The sequence below is a fragment of the Lontra canadensis genome, unplaced genomic scaffold (assembly GCF_010015895.1).
Source record: "Lontra canadensis isolate GAN:19392208 unplaced genomic scaffold, GSC_riverotter_1.0 scaffold43, whole genome shotgun sequence".
NCBI classification, from domain to species: Eukaryota; Metazoa; Chordata; class Mammalia; order Carnivora; family Mustelidae; genus Lontra; species Lontra canadensis.
This window is the reverse complement of record NW_022631037.1, coordinates 14,328,799-14,350,024: the sequence shown is the minus strand read 5'-3', so window position 1 is coordinate 14,350,024 and position 21,226 is coordinate 14,328,799. Positions and strand designations below refer to the sequence as shown.

At 52.0% G+C, this 21,226-nt stretch overlaps 1 protein-coding gene across 1 annotated transcript; it reads left to right on the top strand.

Moving 5' to 3' along the window:
• Positions 1 to 2: 2 nt before the first annotated feature.
• Positions 3 to 20,447, top strand: TNS4 (tensin 4). The gene is made up of 13 exons (XM_032871570.1): positions 3 to 147; positions 2,908 to 3,439; positions 9,756 to 10,170; positions 11,581 to 12,005; positions 14,164 to 14,250; positions 14,602 to 14,727; positions 16,008 to 16,100; positions 16,207 to 16,284; positions 17,256 to 17,321; positions 18,155 to 18,323; positions 19,437 to 19,505; positions 19,758 to 19,784; positions 20,304 to 20,447. Exons 2-13 carry the CDS (start codon positions 3,001 to 3,003, stop codon positions 20,443 to 20,445), a joined length of 2,136 nt encoding a protein of 711 aa, XP_032727461.1. The 5' UTR covers positions 3 to 147; positions 2,908 to 3,000; the 3' UTR covers positions 20,446 to 20,447.
• The last annotated feature ends 779 nt before the right edge of the window (positions 20,448 to 21,226 follow it).

Here is a 21,226-nt window from a genome sequence, read left to right as displayed (position 1 = left end):
AGGGGAAGAGGGAGGGAGGAGAGCCGTCTGCTCTTAAGGCAGGTCTGGAGGTGAACCACACCTCCCCTTACTCCACACCTGGACTTTGAGCAGCCTTGGTCCCAGGAGCCAGGAGTGAACACAGCAATCTGCCTGCCCGGACTCCAGGTACGTGCCTTTATTCTCCAAAAAGAGAGGGAGATTCAGCACCGATGCCAACCTGACGCATTTAACCCTTTGTCCTCAGCTTCTCCACCTGTCCTGGGGGCTAGAAGTCAAAGCAGAGAGAAAGGGAAGGAGGCTGGAGATGAGAGAGGTGGTCTCAGGACCACAGACCCTGGAGGTCAGTGCTTTAAGAGAATGAAATCTATGCCCCTCAGGGGACAGATGAGAGAACCAAGGTCTGGGGGGCAGGGAGAGGGGTTTGGAAGAGGCTTGCCCGAGGTCACAGAGACTTGGGAAGGGAATGGACGCAGAACCTAGGCCTCCTGCCTCCCAGCGCAGAGCCCAGAGCCTGGCCCTGAGTGCTCCCCCCTGACCCCTTTTCACCCGTGCTGGGCCCTTCCCAGGCTGCCAGGAATCCAGGGGTGGGGGCTGTGGCCAGGTTCTGTTTCACTAGATCTGGGGGGAGGGGATGAAACAATCCGAAGGCACTTGTAAAGGATGGGGGGAGGGAGGCAGTGGAGTGGGCTACTGAGGCAAAATGCTTTTGAGGAGGCTCAGGCTTCACCTTCTGTCCCCTCTCCCTTCCCTGACCTGGGCTTAAGATAGGAGGGAGAGAGTAAGTCAGTGAAGTGGAAACGGGAGTTTGCCAAGGTTTCAGGATCTCTGCCTCCGGAGCCCTTGGGAACAAAGAAAGATATTTGAGTCAATCTGAAGGGGGAATATACGGGAGAGACCTGTGAATAGGGCAGAGCTGGCTGGAGCCCTCCCATGTACACAGGCAAGTACACACGCATACACACACGCCGCCCCCCCGCCAAAGTCTGGAGCCCCAGGGACACTCCCCTCCACCTTAGAGCAGGAAAGAAAGAGCTAGAGAAGTGGACTGGAGAGGGTGCCCAGAAAAAAGGAATGAGACGCAGACTCAGCCCCACAGCACTGGTGGCGTGATTCGGGGAGTAATCAAAGGGAGGAGAGCTTGAACAAGAGCCTGAGTGCCTGCATTTTGCTCAATCCCAGGCCTGTCCAGGTTTGTCTGGAACCCTGTGTGGGTTCCAGAACCCCAGAAGGGGCAGACGTGAAAAGGGTCTTAAATCTATGAAGTAGCGATATAGGGTTAAGAGTTTGGGACTGTGGGGGCGCCTGGGTGGCTCAGTGGATTAAGCCTCTGCCTTCGGCTCAGGTCATGGTCTCAGGGTCCTGGGATCGAGCCCCGCATCGGGCTCTCTGCTCAGCGGGGAGCCTGCTTCTCCCACTCCCTCTCTGCCTACTGCTCTGTCTGCTTGTGCTCTCTCTCTCTGTCAAATAAATAAATAAAATCTTTAAGAAAAAAAAAAAAAGACTTTGGGACTGTGGAGCTACGAGCCCAGGTTCAAAGCCACTGGGTTCAAACCCGCGTTCCACCAGTGGATTCTGCAGGTTCTGTGACCTTAAGCAAATCCCTGAACCTCTCCAGCACCACAGTAAAAGTACCCTCCGCACAGAACCACTGAGAAAATGTAGCAAGTAAATTTAAAGTTGTTATTATTATATCCCCATCATACAGATGGGACAACTGAGGCCTGTAGAGGAAAGGGTAGCACAATAGCAGTTTCCAGTCAGTAAGCAGGCATCCTAGATTCTGGTCCTGAGTGATGACCCAGGCCCCCAGTGTGCTCTCCAAGTCAGTAACCTCCTCTGCGGGGCCCAGCCAAAAACCCTACAGGATGCACCGAGATCCTGCCCCAAGAAACCCAGACCCCTTGGAGGATGTGCAGAAAGAGCCACAGCTCCGTGTCCTCAGCTGCCCCCAGGAAGTTGCTCGGAGGCCTAGTCCCTTCCACTGCCATTTATAGACAGGCCAGTGCCTGGGACGCACTGCCTGCTCCAGGTCTCAGCCGAGGAGAGGTCTGGCAACAGAGCCTACAGGAACCATGGGGGACAAGGGAGCCTGGCTTTTCCCATTAACTTAAAATGCAACCTCAGGCAAATCATATGCCCTCTCTGGACCTTAGATATCCCTCCGCATTTGAACCCCATGAGGTATATGGAGTTAGGAATCCAGGTCCCTTCCTCCAGGAAGTCCTCCCTGACCTCTGCACCAGTGCTACAGAGTCTCCTCTGTTTTGCCCCTCCATGGTAACACTGTTTATAATTGCTCACCTGCTTACTTGTCTGTTTCACTAACTGGCCCACACACAATAGTAGATATTAAATGCAGGGTTCCTGACATCAGGCAGCCTAAGGTCCAGGCCTGCTCTGACACTTGTATGACACAGCATGACGCTTGGGCAAGTCACTAACCTCTGTGTCTCTCCATTCACACATCATAAAATGCAAAATAATAGTATCTACCTCAGAGGGTTGTTAGGAGGAGTTTAAAAGACTTTATGTGTAATATAGGTGCATAGTAATCGCTCAATAAATATTAGCTGGTATTTATTTAATAAAGAAGGCTGTAACAGAGCAGATATTCGGTAACCTCTGTTGAAGCGATTTTATTTGACAGTCACCTGCATAGTGCTTATTACGTGCCCTGCGCCATCCTAAGCATGTTACAAATCTCAACATGTTTTATAGTTAGGGAAAACTGAGGCACAGAGAAGTTAATTAACTTGTCCAGCATGGCACAGCTAGTAAGTGGTAGAGCCAGAATGCAAACCCAGGCAATCTGGCTCCAGTACCCATGTTTTTAATGAATGAATAAACATGCCTTTGCTTGGGGAGAGGAGTGGGAGGAACTTCAACTACCAAAGTTACTCAGTTCCCAACCCTGACCTCTTTCAGATTCTGGAAGCTCCTGGTTGGCAAGTGACATATCTGGGGTGTAAGTGAGGCTGGTTTGAAGCTAGAGGCAAACAGACAGCCACTGCCCCCACCATGTCACAAGTGATGTCCAGCCCCCTGCTGGCAGGAGGCCATGCAGTCGGCTTGACTCCCTGCGAAGAACCCAGGAGGACCCTGCACCCAGCAACCAGCCCTGGCCTGCCACCCCAATGTCCTTACTACACCACAGAAGGCTGGGGAGCCCAGGGCCTGATGGCTCCTACGCCTTTCAAGGGGTCCCCCAGCAGGCTCCAACAGGGCCCAGAGACTGGAGCCAAAGCCAGCCGCCTCCTACAGTCCCCCGCTGAGCAGACCTCGGGGACCCTGGAGGACCTCAACTCCTACATTGACTTCTCACTGGAGAGCCTCAACCAGATGATTCTGGAACTGGACCCCACCTTCCAGCTGCTCCCCCCAGGAACTGGTAGCCCCTGGACTGAGCCCACCCAGAGCACTACCTCAAGGAAAAAGAAAGACGACACTGAAGCCTTGGGTAAGGATCTGGGACACAGTGCCAGGAGGGGGTGCCTGGGGACCAGACCTCATGAGGAAGAAGGACTGTTCTATCAGATCAGAGGAGTAGGAGACAATATCCTGTTGAGAGGTGCTGTGCAGCCCTGAACAAGTTACTTATCACTCTTTTCTTTCCTATATCAAAGAGATATATACAGCCTATTTCCTATATCAAAGAGATATATACAGGCTTCCCTCACTTTTCAATGCTATTTTGTCCCTAAGTTTTATGTTTTATGGGATCTTTCAGGAACTTTAAATAAGCTAATGTGTGTGTGTGTGTGTGTGTGTGTATATATATATATATATATATATATATATATATTTGAATGTCATACAATGCCATACATGTAAATAAGAGCTCAAGAAATGTGGAGTCCCTGAACCTCACTGTTCCACAGTAGATCTCTTTAAATCCTAACCTGGGTCCCCTGAAACTTTCATAGAATTGCTCTCTGGGCCTCTGTCCCTTTTTAGGGGTTATCTCTCTGGAGAGCTGGAAGCAGTAGGGTTGGAAAAACACAGAATTCAGTCTGTTTAGGGCGGAACCCTGCTGTGGGTAAGCAGTGGTGTGCTGGTAAAGGTTTAACAACAAGCTCCATGCTGGGGTGCTAAAGGCTCCAGCTGGAAACATCTACCAAATTTCATGGGATAGACTCTCTCACTATGGTCAGTCTCAGGCTACCAGCTACCACCAAATGTAGCACTGGAAAGAGATAACCTGTAGACGGCCATTACGGTATATACAGTATTTCTACCAAATAACCTCTGGAGTATAAATCGTACTGGAGCACCTGACTGGCTCGGTCGGAAGAGAGTGTGACTCGTGACCTCAGGATCATGATTTCGAGCCCCATGCTGAGGGTAGAGAATACTTAAATAAATAAAATTTTATTTTTTAAAAGATTTTATTTATTTATGTATTTATGTATTTATTTATTTGAGGGAGAGTGTGAGCACATGAGGATACAAGGAAAGGGAGGGGCAGAGGGAGAGGATCTCAAGCAAACTCCATGCTGAGCATGGCTCAGTCTCACGACCCTGAGATCATGACTTGAGCGGAAACCAAGAGTCAGACACTCAACCAACTGAGCTAGCCAGTGCCCCCCAAAAGAAATAAAACTTAAAAAAAAAAAAGAACCCAGATAATAGCAGCATCTAGTTAAATAACTGGTATATGATGAATTGTATTTATTACTTTTGTTTTTATTGTAAGTTATTTCATTGTAGGCTTATGTAATTTAATTTCTAATAACATCTGAGTTTAGAAATCAGCTGGACAAAATCCTAAAAATTTAACAGTCTGCTCTTGCGAGCTGGTACAAGTCGGCTTCAATACACCACTGCATCCAAAGGAGTCTAGAAATCTCTACACCTGGTGTCAGTTTCCCAAACAAAGGGTCTCAGGTATATTCTGAGGATGAGGGTCAAGGAGCAGCAGTCCCATTAGACAGGCTAGAAGACTGAGGTCTCCGGGATTTTAAAGGATCAGCATGGATTAAGGGGTACAATGAGAATCAGTGATAGGGTCCATGAGAATTTCCACTTATTGAGATCTTATAATATCCAGACTCTGCTAAGCACCCTACAGGAGAACATTTAATCCTCCCAATCTATCCCCATGAAATATTTCATCACCATTTTAGAGACGAAAAATACTGAGGCTGACAGACTTCAGTAAGGAGTCAGTCTAGCCTAATCACTGGAGGTGGGCAAAACTTTTTTTTTTTTGAAGATTTTATTTATTTATTTGACAGAGATCACAAGCAGGCAAAGAGGCAGGCAGAGAGAGAGAGGAGGAAGCAGGCTTCCTGCTGAGCAGAGAGCTCAATGCGGGGCTTAATCCCAGAACCCTGGGATCATTACCTGAGCCGAAGACAGGCTTTAACACACTGAGCCACCCAAGTGCCCCTGAGGTGGGCAAACCTCATACAAGCTAGTGACCTCGCTCCTCTGTTTCATATTCTTCATCTGTAATACAGAGATGAGTTCTTACCTCCATGAGGGTTGCAGGGTTTAAAAGAAATAACACTTGGATGTTTATCAGAAATCCTGACATGCTGTTAGTCATTATAAATGATAGCTGTTTTCATTAAACACTGGGGTGGCATTTAGGACCCGCCCCAGGGGAAGCTCAGGGACTGGGGTGGAGGTGAGCCCAGCACGCAGGTCCTTTGGTGCCCCAGTTCCCATTCTCCAGCCTGCCTTCTGCCTCTCCCACTGAGCATTGCCTGCCAGGGCTGTTGAAAGAACCACCTCTACCCGCCAAGATCTTCCTGCCTCTTGAGGCCAGTCACAGGCATGTCTCTGCAGGGAAGGTGGCTTGGGTCTAATTATCACTGGCAGGAGCAAGCTCAGGGCTTTAATGTTCATGCCCCAATGTAGGGGTTCCATACACTCAGGGCCTGCAGGGGCAAGACCAGCCTCTGTGGAGCATCCACATGTACGGGGTGGAGATGTGAGCAACATCCCCTTCCTCCAACGGGCCAGTGGTCAGTAGTCTGTGTTCCCAGATGCTCTGGACACGACCTGCCAAGGTGGGGAGGTGTCCACCTGACTCTGGGTAGCAGAGGGGTTCGGGGGTGAACGAGCAGCCAAGAGTGGTCAGAGAGCTCTGATGAAGCCCCCTAGTTCTGCCCTAGCATCTTCTGATGCGATAAGAAAATCCTCTCCTCTAACCTCTGCTTGAATGGCGGTGACACCTGGGAATTCACTACATCCTGAGACAGCCGGCACAGTCAGCTCCCCGTTAGAAAGTCCCTCTCTGCGTTCCTTGTGATACCTAATAGTGTGTCACTGTGATGGGTGGCACCTGTCCCATGCATCTCAACCTGCCAAAACCCTCCCCTCAGACCACCACAACCGGTGACAGAGCGCTTGCCAGCCCATGGCAGCGTAACTCGTTCTGGGCACCGTGATGAGCTTTCACTGGGCCAAACATATCCAAATGTGTGGGACGCCCTCCCTTCGCCTCTCATCCTTCCTTCTCTTGGGGTGTCAAAGGGAAGGTGTTCTATAATTGTGGTGCTAGCAGATGTTCACTGTTTCTCTTTGTCCTCACTTGGCAAAATTAAAAATTAAGCATTGGCGATCTTATGTTTCTCCCTCCCCTAAATATATATAGATAGATTGTGTAGTGCGTGATCTCAGCCTCTGCCTGGGAAGGAAACAGCAGTAGCCTCATTTTACAGAGGACAAAGTGAGGCTCAGGGAGAAGAAGTAATGACCCAGGGTTACACAGCCAATGGGTCGTAGGTCAGGCCCCAAAGCCTTGGATTTTGGCCTCCAAAGTCTGTGTTCTTGCCTTTCTCTCTCTTTTTTGGAGCCAATTTCCTGTCCTCCGGAGCTTCGAAGAACAGATCTGTTTGGAGGCAGCCTTCAGGCTCCTCTTCTGGGGCTCCCCCTCCCCCAGTGCTCACAAACCTCCCCCAGCTTCCCTGCCCCTGCCTCTTGCTTACCTTCCTTCAGACTGACCCTGGGGGGCTCCCAACCCACACGGAGCATGGCTACTCCAAGCAAACACCATATCCATCTCCGCCACTCCCTCCCCTCCCCATCTCTGGAACAAGCACCCACATTTCATTTTCCAGCAATTTCTGCCAGGCAAGGCTGCTTGCCAATTCCAAGGGAAGGGTGTTTAATAACTGTCTCTCTGCCCCCCGCCCAGGTGCCCCTTCCACCAGCCCAGCCTGGCGCTGGCGCCTACATCCACCCAGCACTGCTGGGACTTGCCCCACGGGCTTGTAAACAGCGGCTGCACCCAGGTGAGGGTGCAGCAGGGTGAGGTGACTCACAGCTCCAAGACTCCTTCCTTCCTCCCTTCCTACCCTGCTCTTCTTGTTCAGTCCCCCGAGCAAGGCCTTTGGTCAGTGTTGGGATGACCTGGTAAGTAGGAAGCCCAGAGCTTCACCAGGTGGAGATACCCTCCCCCAAAGCAGCCAAGCACCTTTTCAGAGCACAAGGCCTTGGGAAAGTATCCTGAGGAGTCCCTTGTCCTGGAAGAGGCCCTCCAAACACAGCACAGGAGAAGGAGTCAGATTCCTCCCCTCTGGCTGTGTGGCATCGGATAACTCCCTTAACCCTTCTGAGCCTTGATTTCTCATCTATTATATGGAATTCGTAATATTTTCTAGTTCAATAGAGTTGTTGTGGGGGTTAAATGAGCTAGTACAGGTAACGTGTTTGCAACAGTGCTGGCACACAGCACTCAGTAAATACCAGCCTTAAAAATTCTGCAGTGAATGCCAGCCCCATTGCCACATTTCTCTGAGCCTCAGTTTCCTCCTGAGGAATGTTGGCATTGGGCATAAGGGCCGAGAGGATTGTGGGTAAAAACACGATGAAGTCCTATAAAAATAGAAGTTGCGCTTGCCAAACTTCCAGAAGAATCCACCCCATTCCAAGACCTCTACTTTTTCAGAACCCACAACACATTGTGCCAAATAGTCTTTTCTTACCCTTGGCAGAGGGACTCCCCCCTTAGCTGGACAGTGTCAGCCTCTGGCCAATAGTGGCCTCAAAAAGCAAGCAGGCAGGAGGAGTTCTCCAAAGCTCACCATGGGCCAGGATCCAGGCACCATTCATCAGTGTCTTTTATCGTTACCACAACCTCAGGAGGTTAGTTTTAGATCCCCACTTTGTAGATAAGAAAACTGAGGCTCACAGTGTCTAGGAAAGTTACCTGATGCCTCTTGGCGGGAAAGTGCAAAACGAGGACTCACACCCAGGTTTGTCTGATGGCAAAGCCAGGCCTGTTCCTACACCCCTTGGAACAGCATGCCCGGGTCAGCCTGCCAGCCCCCACCCCTCATCTGATGTAATCCTCCACCCCCACCCGAGCCTAAGCAGGCTCAGACAGAAGGACTAACCGCCAGCAGGCTCTGAGGTCCTACCCGGGAGCGGGCTGGGGCAGGCAGGGATTCCACAGAGTAGGAGGGAGTTGGTTCATGGCCAAAGCCCAAGGGGGATGGGAGGCTGGCAGACAGGGGCTGAAGGTGCAGTTTCCTGCTGACTTTGCCCCAGTTTCCATCCTGGGAAGCCAGAGACAGGACTCGACAGGCCTCTAGGAGGGAAGCTAGGTAGCCCCCATCTACTCCCACTTTTGCTGGAACAGCACCAAGGACAGTTCCCCTCCCCCAGGTCAGGAGGTGGGGTGTCCATACTCACCATGGGGAAAACCACAGGGCACCCCACTCCAGGGAGGAGCAAGTTCTCAGAACAAGAGCCCTGGGTGCCCACATTGGGGAATAGAAGAAGCGTTGGAGTGAGTCACCACCCTGGGCCATGTTTGATAACCATCAACTGCCTACCAGCTAAAAGCATGACCTGGGAGGTCCACAGCTGGATAGTGTAGCAAACCCTGGCCTCTGGGAGCCCCTGCTCTAAAGCAGAGTTCTAAGACTCTAAAGTGCTCTCAGACGCCAGGGAGTCTAGCTAAAATGCAGATTCTGCTTCAGTGGGTCTGGGGTGGAAACAGATTCTGCACATCTGACCAGCCCCCAGGTGACATGGCGCTGCTGGGCAGGGGGCCACCGAGCTGTGGCTTGGTGCCCAGTGGAATGGGCTGGGGAACTAAACCAGCCTGATGTCTGGGTCCACACTGGAGATTGTCATCTATCTGCCACAGAGGGTAGCCTGAGTATCAGGACTTTGAAAAGCTCATCGGGTGATTCTAGTGTGCAAACAAGCATGAAAACCCCTCCGTGCCTTGGTTGTAGGCACAGATGTAGAAACAGCCTTCACCAACCCTGAACAATGGAGCCATCAGAAGATGTGACTGGCGCCCTCTATAAGCAGTCCTTTCAACCTGGGGAGGGGGACATTCACACAGGAAAGGATTTGCTATTTTTAAAGTATTTGCCGTGTGCCAAGAACAGTGCTATGCCACCTGCATTCATCTCACTTCATCCTTACTTACCAAGAGACTGGATATAGTCAGCCCCGTTCACGAGGGTGAAAGCCGAGGCTCTGGTTGGTGAAGTCGTTTGGCCAAGTGCTCTAATAGTAAGTGGCAGAACCAGATCTGAAACCCAGATCTATCAGACCCCCACGCCTGTGTTCATTCCACTGCATCCCCCCACCAGAAGGAGGAATCACAAGGAGGGTGACTTTGGAACTGCGCCTAGAAGGGGGAGCTGGGTGCTAACCCTAACCCAGCAAACTTGTCCTCTCTTGGAGCCTTGGTTTCCTCATCTGCCTAAAGGAGGGGAGACCAGAGGTTCTGAAAGACTCTTCCAGAATTCTTGTTCTGGGAGTCCAGGTTCCTAGGTTTCACTAGTGCTCTGCTCTCTCCCCAGACATAAAGTACATCGAGGTGAGCTCCACCAGATCAAGGGGTCCCGATGGCCCCCAGTGCTGCTCCAGCCCATCTGCCACCCCGCCCTTTGGCTCCCCACGCAGTGGTGGCCTCCTCCTTTCCAGAGACATCCCTCGAGAGACTCGAAGCAGCAGTGAGAGCCTCATCTTCTCTGGGAGCCAGGGCAGGGGGCACCAACGCACCCCTCCTCCTTCAGGGGCTCCCTCTTCCCATCCTCCACCCTCTCCCAGCATCTCCATCCCCTGCATGAGGAGCAAGGCCTCGGGCTCCCACGGCTTGGGATCCCCACTGGCGGCTTCTCCAGGCTTAGAGAAGGGGCTGGCCCCACAGCGAGGCAGCCGGGTCTCTGTGCTGTCAGCCAGCCCAGTGTCCGATGGCAGCTATGTGTTCGGAAGGTAGGTCGCTCCCACTATAGCTTCTGATATTGTCTGCAACACACACACTCACACACATGCACACACCCTAAAATCAGACAGGCACCCTGTTCTAGCTGAGCAAAATCAGGGTGCACACCAAAAAAAAAGAGTGAATATTCTCTTTTTTTTTTTTTAAGATTTTATTTATTTATTTGACAGACAGAGATCACAAGGAGGCAGAGAGGCAGGCAGAGAGAGAGGAGGAAGCAGGCTCCCCGCCGAGCAGGGAGCCCGATGCGGGGCTCGATCCCAGGACTCTGGGATCATGACCTGAGCTGAAGGCAGAGGCTTTAACCCACTGAGCCACCCAGGCGCCCCTGAATATTCTCTTTTATGCCATCACATTTGGACCTCAAGCTTTCCTCAAGCACTTAGACTATAACTCAATACACAAAATTTTTTGATTTATGCTGACCTCTTGGTAGGAGAATGGTTACATTCATGAGGCTCACCTGTATCCTTTCCAGCACTCACACAACCAATCTCAAAGAAGGGATTTTTTTCTCTTCTTTTTTTTTTTTTTAAAGATTTTATTTATTTATTTGACAGAGAAAGATCACAAGTAGGCAGAAAGGTAGGCAGAGAAAGAAGGGCTTTTTTTAAAACGTCAAAACACAGGGATGTAAATAAAATTTGGAGGCCTAGGGTAAACCATTAAGGAAAGAAAAGCCTCCTTCCTTCTTCCCTAGCAGGAGGGAGGCAAGCTTGCCTGGGCATTATTTGTTGCTAGCAAAACCTAGCAGGAGGGGGGGAAACTGCCCAGTTTGCTGGCCCCACAGTAGAGCTGCACACACACACACCCAACCTGCACATGAGGACCACACCACAGGACCTCTGTCCCCCCACACCGACTCCAAAGCTGATGTGCCAAGGCGGTCCTTGGCAAGGAGGCCAGGATTCCACAGCCATGGCCGTTGGCATGGGCCTCCAAGCTCAGAGAAAAGTCTAGCTGGATGCAGAGCTGGCCTCCTCCTCTTCCTCCAGCTGGGGAGTTCCCTCTGCATCCGCCATGGACGTGGTCCAGCCAGAGTGCAGGGCTCGCTCTTGCGAATTTCGGGTACTTATGTGATAGCTCAGTCAGACCTGCCCGGCTGGGAAGACGGAGGATATCCAGTCCAGCCTAAGCCCACATGACCTGCAAGGGATCAGCTCATTAGCTACTTTAAATGACCAAAGACTCTGCAGTACAGGGACATTTCTGTATCCTTCAGCATCCCTTGGGGATGAGGTGGCCATGTACTTTGCTCTGGGCTGTGGGGGATGGAGTATGCAATATTCGATTTAACCAGAGCTGTGGGCACCCAGATCAATAGATTCCAGAGCCTGCCTCTGGCTCCTGCATGTCCACTGACACCCTAATATCCTGCCTGTCTGGTGTCCTCCTTGCAGCAGCCAGTCCCTCATCCACTCCAGCGTTTCCAGCCATCAGTCATCTTCTAGATCCTTGGAAAGCCCAGCCAGCTCTTCCTCCAGCCTCCACAGCCTGGGCCAAGTGTCCCTGTGTACAAGAGCCAGCGACTCTCAGGTCCCCGGCAATCCCACCTCAAACATGGGCCAACCCAGAACAACTCATTCCCCGCCAGCTGCCAAGGAGCATGCCAGCAGCTGTCCACCATCCATCACCAACTCCATGGTGGACATACCCATCGTGCTGATCAATGGCTGTCCAGAACCGGGGTCTCCCCCAACCCAGCAGATTCCAAGACACCAGGACTTTGTCCGACCTGGGGCCACTTCTTCCAGCAACTCTTGTCCAGCCACCAGGAGCCACAGCCAGACCCTGCCAGATGCCCCTCTCACCACAACCTCGGAGGGTATGTTGTAAACCAGTCCTTCAGCCATTGTGAGGTTTGGCTTGGAGGCATAGACAAAGCATCAGTGGGTTTCTGCAACAGCAGGTCCATGTGCTAAATACCTACTGTGTGCCAGGCAGTTCGCCAAAGAGTAGAGACAGAGACGGACACAGCTTCAAAAGAGACAAAAACCAAAGATCACTATAGAGTAGAACAAACACAGAAGTAGAGATGTCCTAAGTCTTATGGGGCCACAAAGTAAGGGGTGATCTTTTTTTTTTTTTTTTTTAGATTTTTTTTATTTATTTATTTATTTGACAGACAGAGAAGGGGTGATCTTTTTAGTCTAAACAACTCCTTGGAGTTTTTTACTCCTTGGAGGAAGTGACATCTGAGTTGGATCTGGAAAAGAGGATCAAATGTCTAGAGCCAGAGCAGGACAGGAGGGGCCTTCCGAGCAGAGGGAACAAGTCCATGGTCATGGAGGTGTAGAAGAACAAGCATGTTCAAGGAATGACTGGAGTGTTGGGTGTGGGATGAACTGGTTGAGAAATCTGGAGCGAGATTGTGAAAGGTCTTGAACACCAAACTAAAGGATGGATTTTCCCCGTTAGACTGCAGGGTAGGGGGTGAGGACGGGTCTAGCGGGAGTCTCAAACAGGAAAGTAATGGGGTCAGAGGTATACATTTAATAGATCACCCCAGCAGCTGGCAGTTGACTTGCAGGGCCCGGCCTGGACAGGGAGAGCAGCTTTGTTTTTATTTTCATCATGAAGTGGTCCAGACAAACTGTAACGGGGGGCCTGCACCAGGGCAGGGCAGGGCGGAGGGGAGAAGACAGAGCCAGGAGACCCTCGGGATATGAAAACAGCAGGCTTGATGACTAACCCAAGAGAGAGAGAAAGAGAAGGAGAGTCAGTCCTACCTCTGACGTTCGTGGATGACGAGTACACAGAGAGCAGACGGAGACAATGCATTCCAATTCAGACAGCTAAAAACCACAAAGCAGAAAACACCCTCCTTCCCGTAGTCTGTGACTACAGGCGTCCAAAAAGAACAAAACCAGCCAGAACCCAAAGCCGTAAACACAGAGGCTCAGGCTTAGCACCCGCAGGGTACACGTCTCCAGAGTAGAGCCCCCCGCCCCCCGGCAGAGCCCCAGGGACACTGTCCCCCCTCTCCCCTGTCACTCAGCCAGGGTGAGAGGCGTCAGGGTGACACCTAGGGGTGTGAGGTTCAGTCTGGCCCGCACTGCCATGCAGGAAGCCATGTCAATGTAAGCAAAAATGGCACGACAGGTGTGCCTTTGATCTGCTCTGATCGTTTTCCCAGGACAAATCATTTGCATTTTAGTACTTTTTTTTTTTTTTTTAATAATGAGTTACTCTCAGCTGGCCACAACACATCTTTTCAAGGTGCCAAAATTGAGAACCACTGTTCTCTGCCTTAGGGACCTGGGGAGATGGCCATTGTGTCATGGCAGAGAGCACATTTACTTAGTCCGGTGATATTCCCATCCTGGCTTGGTGATGCCCCGGGATATCACTAATTATACCCTGGGGTCTTATCAGATTCCACAAACTGTTCTCAAAACAAAATCCACCCTAATTGCCTAGGCTATTGGAACGTCAAAAACCCTCAGATACTGCTTAGTACACTCAGTCCCCTCTGAGCTTTAGAAGCAAGACTGTTGTCCCAAATCAGAGTCAGGAATCCTGTCTCCTGACTTCTGCTCAGGCTCATCCAACCAAATCTGCAGCCTTTCTTTCCTCAAACTTTTCTTTCATTTTCTTCTCCAAACTTAATATGCCCCCAAAGACCCTTGTAGGATTCTTAAGGGGGAAGAGAAGTTAAAACCAAACACAATGCCTCTCAGAATCCCTTGTCTCTTCTTTCCATCCCCACCAGACAACACAAGATTTGAGAAACTGTTTCTCATTAAACTGAGATTTTATCTGTTTGTGATTCATTACCAAGGATACAAGGGGAGACTCCTAGGTCCTAGATGTGCCAAGCCCTGAATTCTTCTGTTGGATTTTGCCTCTTGTAGGCAGATGGAGATACAATGGGGTTGGGATAGGGTAGGATGGGTTGAATGGGACCACTGGGCAGAGGTGGGTGAAGGGTGTCTCAGCTCCCCTCTGTCCAGCCTAAAATGTTCTCCCCTCTCTGTCTCCAGGTCCCACCAGGGACATGCAGCCCACCATGAAGTTTGTGATGGACACGTCTAAATACTGGTTTAAGCCAAGCATCACCCGGGAACAAGGTAAAAGGAAGTGCTGTGTTTCAAGGGATGAGTGATCCAGGAGTCAAGTCTGGGTCTTGTACCTTATATCAGGCAGATGGGGCCCTGGGTATGGTACGGTACAGTACGGTAGGGGAGGGAATGGCAAATGGTAGGTCCAGGGAAGGGGGATATCATGAAAACCCCATGTCCTGAGGAAATAGGGGCTGCAGCAGGAAGGGTGGAGATTAGACAACAGGAAGGACTTCCTGGGAACGCAAGGTGATTCTGTAATGTCTGCTCTATGAAGATTCAATGGGGCTGGGAGACAGGGGGTATCCCCTGCAGGTGGGGGTGGGTGGCTAACTCTCTCTGACTCAAGGATTGTTCTAGCAATTGAGCTGCTGAGAAAAGAGGAGCCTGGGGCTTTCGTCGTGAGGGACAGTTCTTCCTACCGAGGTTCATTTGGCCTTGCCTTGAAGGTCCAGGAGGCCCCTGCTCCTGCCACGAACCGGTCAGGTATGCACCCGCCTTTTTATTCAAGGCCTCACAGAGGCAAGGGGCTGTGGTAGGTTCTAGTCCTAGCTCCCCCGATACCTTGCAGCCAGCCCGCAAGGACTCCTGGGAGGTGGGCCCACCTCCGTGCTCTTCCAGCTGCCTTCCTGCACCAAGGCTCTGTAAGGAGCTCCTTCCACGGCAAACCTGAGTTTCCTCTGCCTCCAGGAGTCCCCAGATTCCCTGCGCTCTCATGGGGGCAAGAGGAGGGAGTTTCCAGCCCCTCTTCAGGATGCTCTCCTCTGTACCCCACCCAGCTGTCCAGACCAGCCTTATTGTGAGGGAACCTGATGTGGTAATAACGTGTGTGTCCCAGCTTGTCACATGTATGCGAGGGTTTCTCACGTGTGATAGCTTATTGAGGGTATGCCCTAGCTTATTACACGTGCATGATAGCTTATCACATATGTGCTGGTTTATCACACTTGTGATAGCTTATCACATGTTTTCCCATGGTCTCACACACGCAACACACATCTCTGGGGTATCCCTCCTGCCCTGGGATACCTCGCTGGGGAAAGAGGTATAATGAAATGTACTATAATGAAAGATCATTATAGTACAAGGTACCTAAGTTACAGCCCCTCCCCAAGCCCCAGGGTATAGCTCCATGTAACAAAAGGGTCAGGTAAATGGGGCTCCAAGAGTTAGTTAATGACCGCCCGCCCCACCCCCTCCAGAGCAAAGACAAAAACCCCAACTTTGTGCTCTCTACACTATGCCGCTCTGGTTAAATCAGAACGTGAGATCTGGAGCAGTGCTGGTTTTCAAGGAAGCCTTGCCAACAAGCCCAGAGAGGAGGAAGCCATGGGCTGGTGGAGAAGAGCAGAGGGGTACTGTTTCCCTCCAGGGCCAACCAGCTCCAGTAGGGACCATCTGGTGGAGAATAACAGCTCCTGGGAAGGACTGGGTAGAGGGAGAGAGAAATTAGGCTGATGGATTAAGATTTCATCCCAGTAGTTGTTGGGACCATCCCTGGTAGCCCTTGAGACCAAGAGAAAGTTCTCCTAAAAGGAGAATTACTGGATGCAGAAGCCTTAGAGCAAACATGTTGGGACCTCCTTTGTGGGAGGCCTTAAAGATAGGGTCCCACCTAGCAGTCCCACCCCGAGGCAGGTGACGAACCAGTTAACCTCTGGGTGCACCTAGAGGAGGCGGGTCAGGGAATGAGTGGGTCAGTGTTCATTGAACACTGGGCTCTGGAACTCCCATCCTCATGCACTCTTTCCTCTGTCCTTGTCCAGGTGAGGACAACAGCGACCTCATCCGCCACTTCCTCATCGAGTCTTCTGCCAAAGGGGTGCATCTCAAAGGAGCAGACGAGGAACCCTACTTTGGTGAGCCTCTCCAGCCTGCAGGCCATGGGGGTAGGGGGAGCTCTTCTGAGCTGGGAGCCTGGCCTGGGGAAAGCCTTCTCACACAGGGCTATCTGTTTCCTTGCAGGGAGCCTCTCTGCCTTTGTGTGCCAGCATTCCATCATGGCCCTGGCCCTACCCTGCAAACTCACCATCCCACAGAAAGGTGGGTCTGGGCCCCAAAGAGACAACACCAGGGCACTAGAAAGACTCCTAGTGGTCACATCCCACCTTATTTATGGATTAGTGTCACAATTAAAAGTGATTTGCCTAGCATCCCCTAGCATCTCCACTTCCTGGCCTGAGAATTTGAGAATGTCGACCTCTGTGAACCTCTGTTTCCTCTTCTATGAAATGAAGACAGCTGTCATCATACTTACTTACAGGATTGGCTGGGGGTTAAAAGAGCTGGTCCAGGCAAGGCTCTTATCACAGAGTATATATTTGATAAACAGGAGCCTTCTTCGAGAGGATGAAAGGAGCATAAAGCAGCCAGTTTGGAGAGGGCAGGGTTTTTTTCTCCCAGATCCAGCCTTTACTGGGCGCTCCCTCGTTCACATGTCCCTCACCACAACTGTGTCAAATAGGTGTTATCCCCATTTCATGGATGAGAAAAGGAGGGCTCGTGGAGCTGAGTAACTTGCCCAAAGACACACAGATCAGAACTCAAACGAAGATCAGGAAGTCCCATCCTGAGCCCCCAGCCCCGCCATGCCAGCAGCCAGAGTAGATAATCTCTGAGTGTCCAGGACAAGCAACTGAGGGGTTCTGGGAGAGGACATAGAGCAGGGGGATCCCCCGGTGTAGTGATGGGAAAAGCCTCCCTACATTCCGCAAAGAAAGGTGTGGGTTTGGGGTGGGGTCTGAAAGAAGGATCAGAGGCGTCTGAGGACCAGGTGACTGCCCAGTCCTGGGGCTGGAGGAGTGGGGGGGGCGGTCAAAAGGCTTGCAAGTCAGGCATCTGGGGAGCCCCAAGTGGCCCTGTTTGTCTAATTAGGGTAATCACACCAGGTTTCTCAATGGCTTGCTTCCTGGGTGCAGAGGTGGGAGATGTTCAAAGGGATTAATGTTCCTTTGTTCACTCCACCCACCCCCCACCCCGCCCCCTCTGGGGCCTGTTACTTTGCTTTGGCTCAGAATTGGGAGGTGGAGTCTCCTCGGACACTACAGACAGCCAGGCCTCCTGCCTGAAGAAATCTGCAGGTAAGCGGTGTGGGGGAGGCTCCAGGCTTGCCTGCACCCCCGGAGGATGCCTCCCAGCCCCCCCTCCACACACACGTGCTCGCACAGGTTCACACATGTTCCCACTCCAGCTCTGTTTCTTCGTCCTTAAAGAGGTGCCCCGAGGTCCTCCCCGTCCCTATAAACCTAGAGATGAGAGGCTGCAAGCCTGGGGGTGAGGAGTGCAGGGGCGGCAGGGGGCGCGGTTGGTGGGTTTACACCCCATCCTGGACACACATGGGCACATATGTACGTGCTGGGGTCTCTTTGGTTCTGAGGGACCTGCCCTAGAGGAGATCTCTGGGTCCGGGATCCTCTGTGGAGTGTCGGGTCCAAGTCTTGGGGGTTTCAACAGGGGAAAGGTTGCTCCTCTTCACAGCCAGACACCAGGCACAGACCAGCACTTGTCTAAGTGCCTCCACCCCATTCTTGTCTTTCACCTTCTCTTGTCAATGAACCAGGGCCGCAGGGTGGGTGGAGGAGGTGGTGGCAGGGCCAAGCATGCTTCTCGACAGAAGGAAGATTTGCCTGGACATCCCTATACAGAGAGCAACAGCCCCTCCTTTACTCGGCCCCAGAGGGTCAGAGGCCAGAGCAATGCAGAGCAACGTCCACTGGAGTTGGCCTTGAATTTCAGTCACCTCCACAACTCCTGCCTGCCTGCCTGGTGGCTCAGAGGAATCCCTGATTCCTGAACAAGGAAGAGCCCAGACACCTGGCTCTGGGCAGAGGGAGGACTAGGGCAAGGGGGAACGCTTCCTGCCCCTGCATGGTGGATCCTGGCAAGGCCTGAGCACAGCGTTTACCTCCCACAGGCTGCCATGCCCTGTACCTGACTTCTGTGAGCGTGGAGACCCTGAGCGGAGCCCTGGCCGTGCGGAAGGCCATCTCAACCACCTTTGAGAGGGACGTCCTCCCCACACCCACTGTGGTCCACTTCAAAGTCACTGATCAAGGCATCACACTGACCGATGTCCAGAGGAAGTAAGGGACTTCCCTTACCCTGGGGCTGCTGGGCAGGACAGGGGGATCTGGAGGGGATAGCTGAGATGGCTGTGGATCACTAATGAAGGTACGATCCAGGATCCTGGACTCCATATGGTCGGTGGCTTGCTGAGTGACTCCAGACAAGTTCTCTGCACTCTCTGGGCCTCATGCCAATGACCTGCTACCAAAGTCCCCCTTCCCCGAAACTGATGGAGATGGAATTTACCAGTATCCATTGGGCCCTGGTTAAATCGGCATCCCCTGATGGAATGACCGCAGAAGGCCAGACTCTGGCTGCCCACTGGGACACAGTGGATGGAATCCCTCCTTCCCAGGGCTCAGGGCTTCCCAGTCTAGCAGGCGCCTGGTCCTGGGCTGGAGGAACAATAGATGAGCAAGACATCATTCCCATCCTCAAGCCGTTAAATGACACCGTGGGCAGAGGGCGGAGAGAGGGCAGAAAACCTAAATATATAAGACACAAGGCAGAGTCACTCCATGAAAAGACAGAAGTTCAGGGCACCTGGGTATGTCAGTCCATTCAGAGTCTGCCTTTGGGCTCGGATCATGATCTCGGGGTCCTGGGATCCAGCTCTGCACCGGGCTCCCTGCTCAGCGGGGAGTCTGCTTCTCCCTCTCCCTCTGCCCCTCCGCTTGAGTTCTCTCTTTCTCTCTCTCAAATGAATAAAAAAATCTTAAAAAAAAAAAAAAAAAAAAAAGGAAGGGCACCTGGGTGGCTCAGTGGGTTAAAGCCTCTGTCTTTGGCTCAGGTTGTGATCTCAGGGTCCTGGGACTGAGCCCCACATCAGGCTCTCTGCTCAGCAACAAGCCTGCTTCCCCCTCTTTCTCTCTGCCTGCCTCTCTGCCTACTTGTGATCTCTGTCTGTCAAATAAATAAATAAAATCTTTAAAAAAAAAAAAGAAAAGAAAAGAGAGAAGTGCAAACATATGCCCCAGGGCCCAGTAGTGGGAAAGTACGTGCCAGGCTGTAAGGGGTCTAATTGGGAGGCTTCTTGGAGAGCGGGGCATCTAAACTTTGGGAAATCTGGAGATGATGGAGGTAGGACACGGCACTGGGACCAACTCTCACCAGCTGTCCTTCTCTTCCAGGGTGTTTTTCCGGCGCCATTACCCCCTCACTACCCTCCGCTTCTGTGGCATGGACCCCGAGCAACGGAAGTAAGTTCAAGGCTGGGCCAAACTCAAAAAGCCATCCAAGGCCCAGCTGCCCACTGAAGTTTCTTGCTGACTCTGGGACTGGGGTCACAGACAAAGCCTGTGAACCTCGAGTGTCCAGGAACAACAGGATGAAGGGAGGGGACCCGGTGGGGCGTGGTCATAGCTGGCCATTGTCTCCAGCTCCTCAGCCAGAGTCCTGTGGAATGCAGAGAAGCCTCAGTACTCATTCCTGTCCATCTTCCTTTCCCACAGGTGGCAAAAGTACTGCAAGCCCTCCTGGTAAGGCCTTCAGTCAGTCACCCTGTCAGTCACCCTGAAAGGTCTCCCTGGGCTAGAAACTGGGACCCAACAAGAGAAGGAACTCGGGGAAGGAGGGAGGTCTTCTTAAGACCTTAAGAGAGCCCGTGGTTTTGATGGGGGTGGCACAGGTCCTCAGAGATCCTCCAGTCTGAAGGGGGAGACATGAGCCTGGGAGCCCTCGGTCTTAGGTAGGAGGCACGGGCTCTAATCTCAGGGAGCCTTAACTGATGGGGATGCTGCAGTCTGATGGTCAAAACACGTCCTTGCCCTCAGGAAGCTTCTACTCTGAGGAGGAATACATAGGTCCTGTCCTGAGGGAGCTCTCATTGAAAGGAGAGAAACCCGGGTCTTAAACTCATGAATCTCCCAGTCTGACAGAGGAGGTCCATCCTACCCTCAGAGAGCTGGGGAAGGGGTAGGGCAGAGCACCAAACTGATCTCACCCCTCCCAGCCTCTCTGAGACCCACCACTTCACTCAGGCTATGTTCTCCCACCAGGATCTTCGGGTTTGTGGCCAAGAGCCAGACAGAGTCACAAGAGAATGTGTGCCACCTGTTTGCGGAGTACGACCCAGTCCAGCCAGCCTCCCAGGTCATCAGCCTTGTAGGTGCCCTGCTGCAGGACACAGAAAGGATGTAGAGGAAGGGAGCTGCCCGCGCACCTTCCCTGACATCCCAAGAGGGCTGGAACCCCTGAGCGGGAGCTTGTGGCCACACTAATGAGCTAATCTATTGGACTGGAGGAGAACGTTACCAAGTGAAACCCTGGAAACCCTATGACAATCAGCAGTGACCTTCATCCAGACCCAGCTGTCTCAGTTTCCTCAACCATAAAAAGAGGCCAATAGACAGGACCAGCTATGCTTCTCAGACTTTGATGAGATCTTAACAAGCTCCCTGCAATTCAGAAGCATGCCCACATCTGAGGACCCTGCATGGAAACAACCTCTGAGGACGCCTGCCTCCATCAGCTGGGACACTACAGACACAGCACAGAGTTAGAGACCTGCGACTCTCTATCATGGCGAACAGCAGGTGCTGGGTCAGGACCCATGGACCCCTCGCACAAGGCTGACCTGGGAGAGGTGATATGCAAGGATCCACCGAAGGATGGATAGATGGACTCTACTTCCCTCCAGATCTGTTCCTTTCCCCACTCCCATAATGGCTTCTTGGGCAGCTGTTCCCAGGACAAAGCAGAATCTGTCTGCCCTGGACTCTTTAAGACAATGTGGACACGGTTGTCAGGGCAGCTTAGCAAGGGGGAACTTGTCCCCAAGGTCAGAGACCACCCAGCTGCCCTCATGTTCTTGATGTCTAACCCCCACCACTGCAAATGAGTATCAGCCCCATCTTTTCTCTCAATTTTTTGGGTAGCAAGTGTCCCCCAGCAGGCGTCACAATAGCCCTCATGCTGTCCA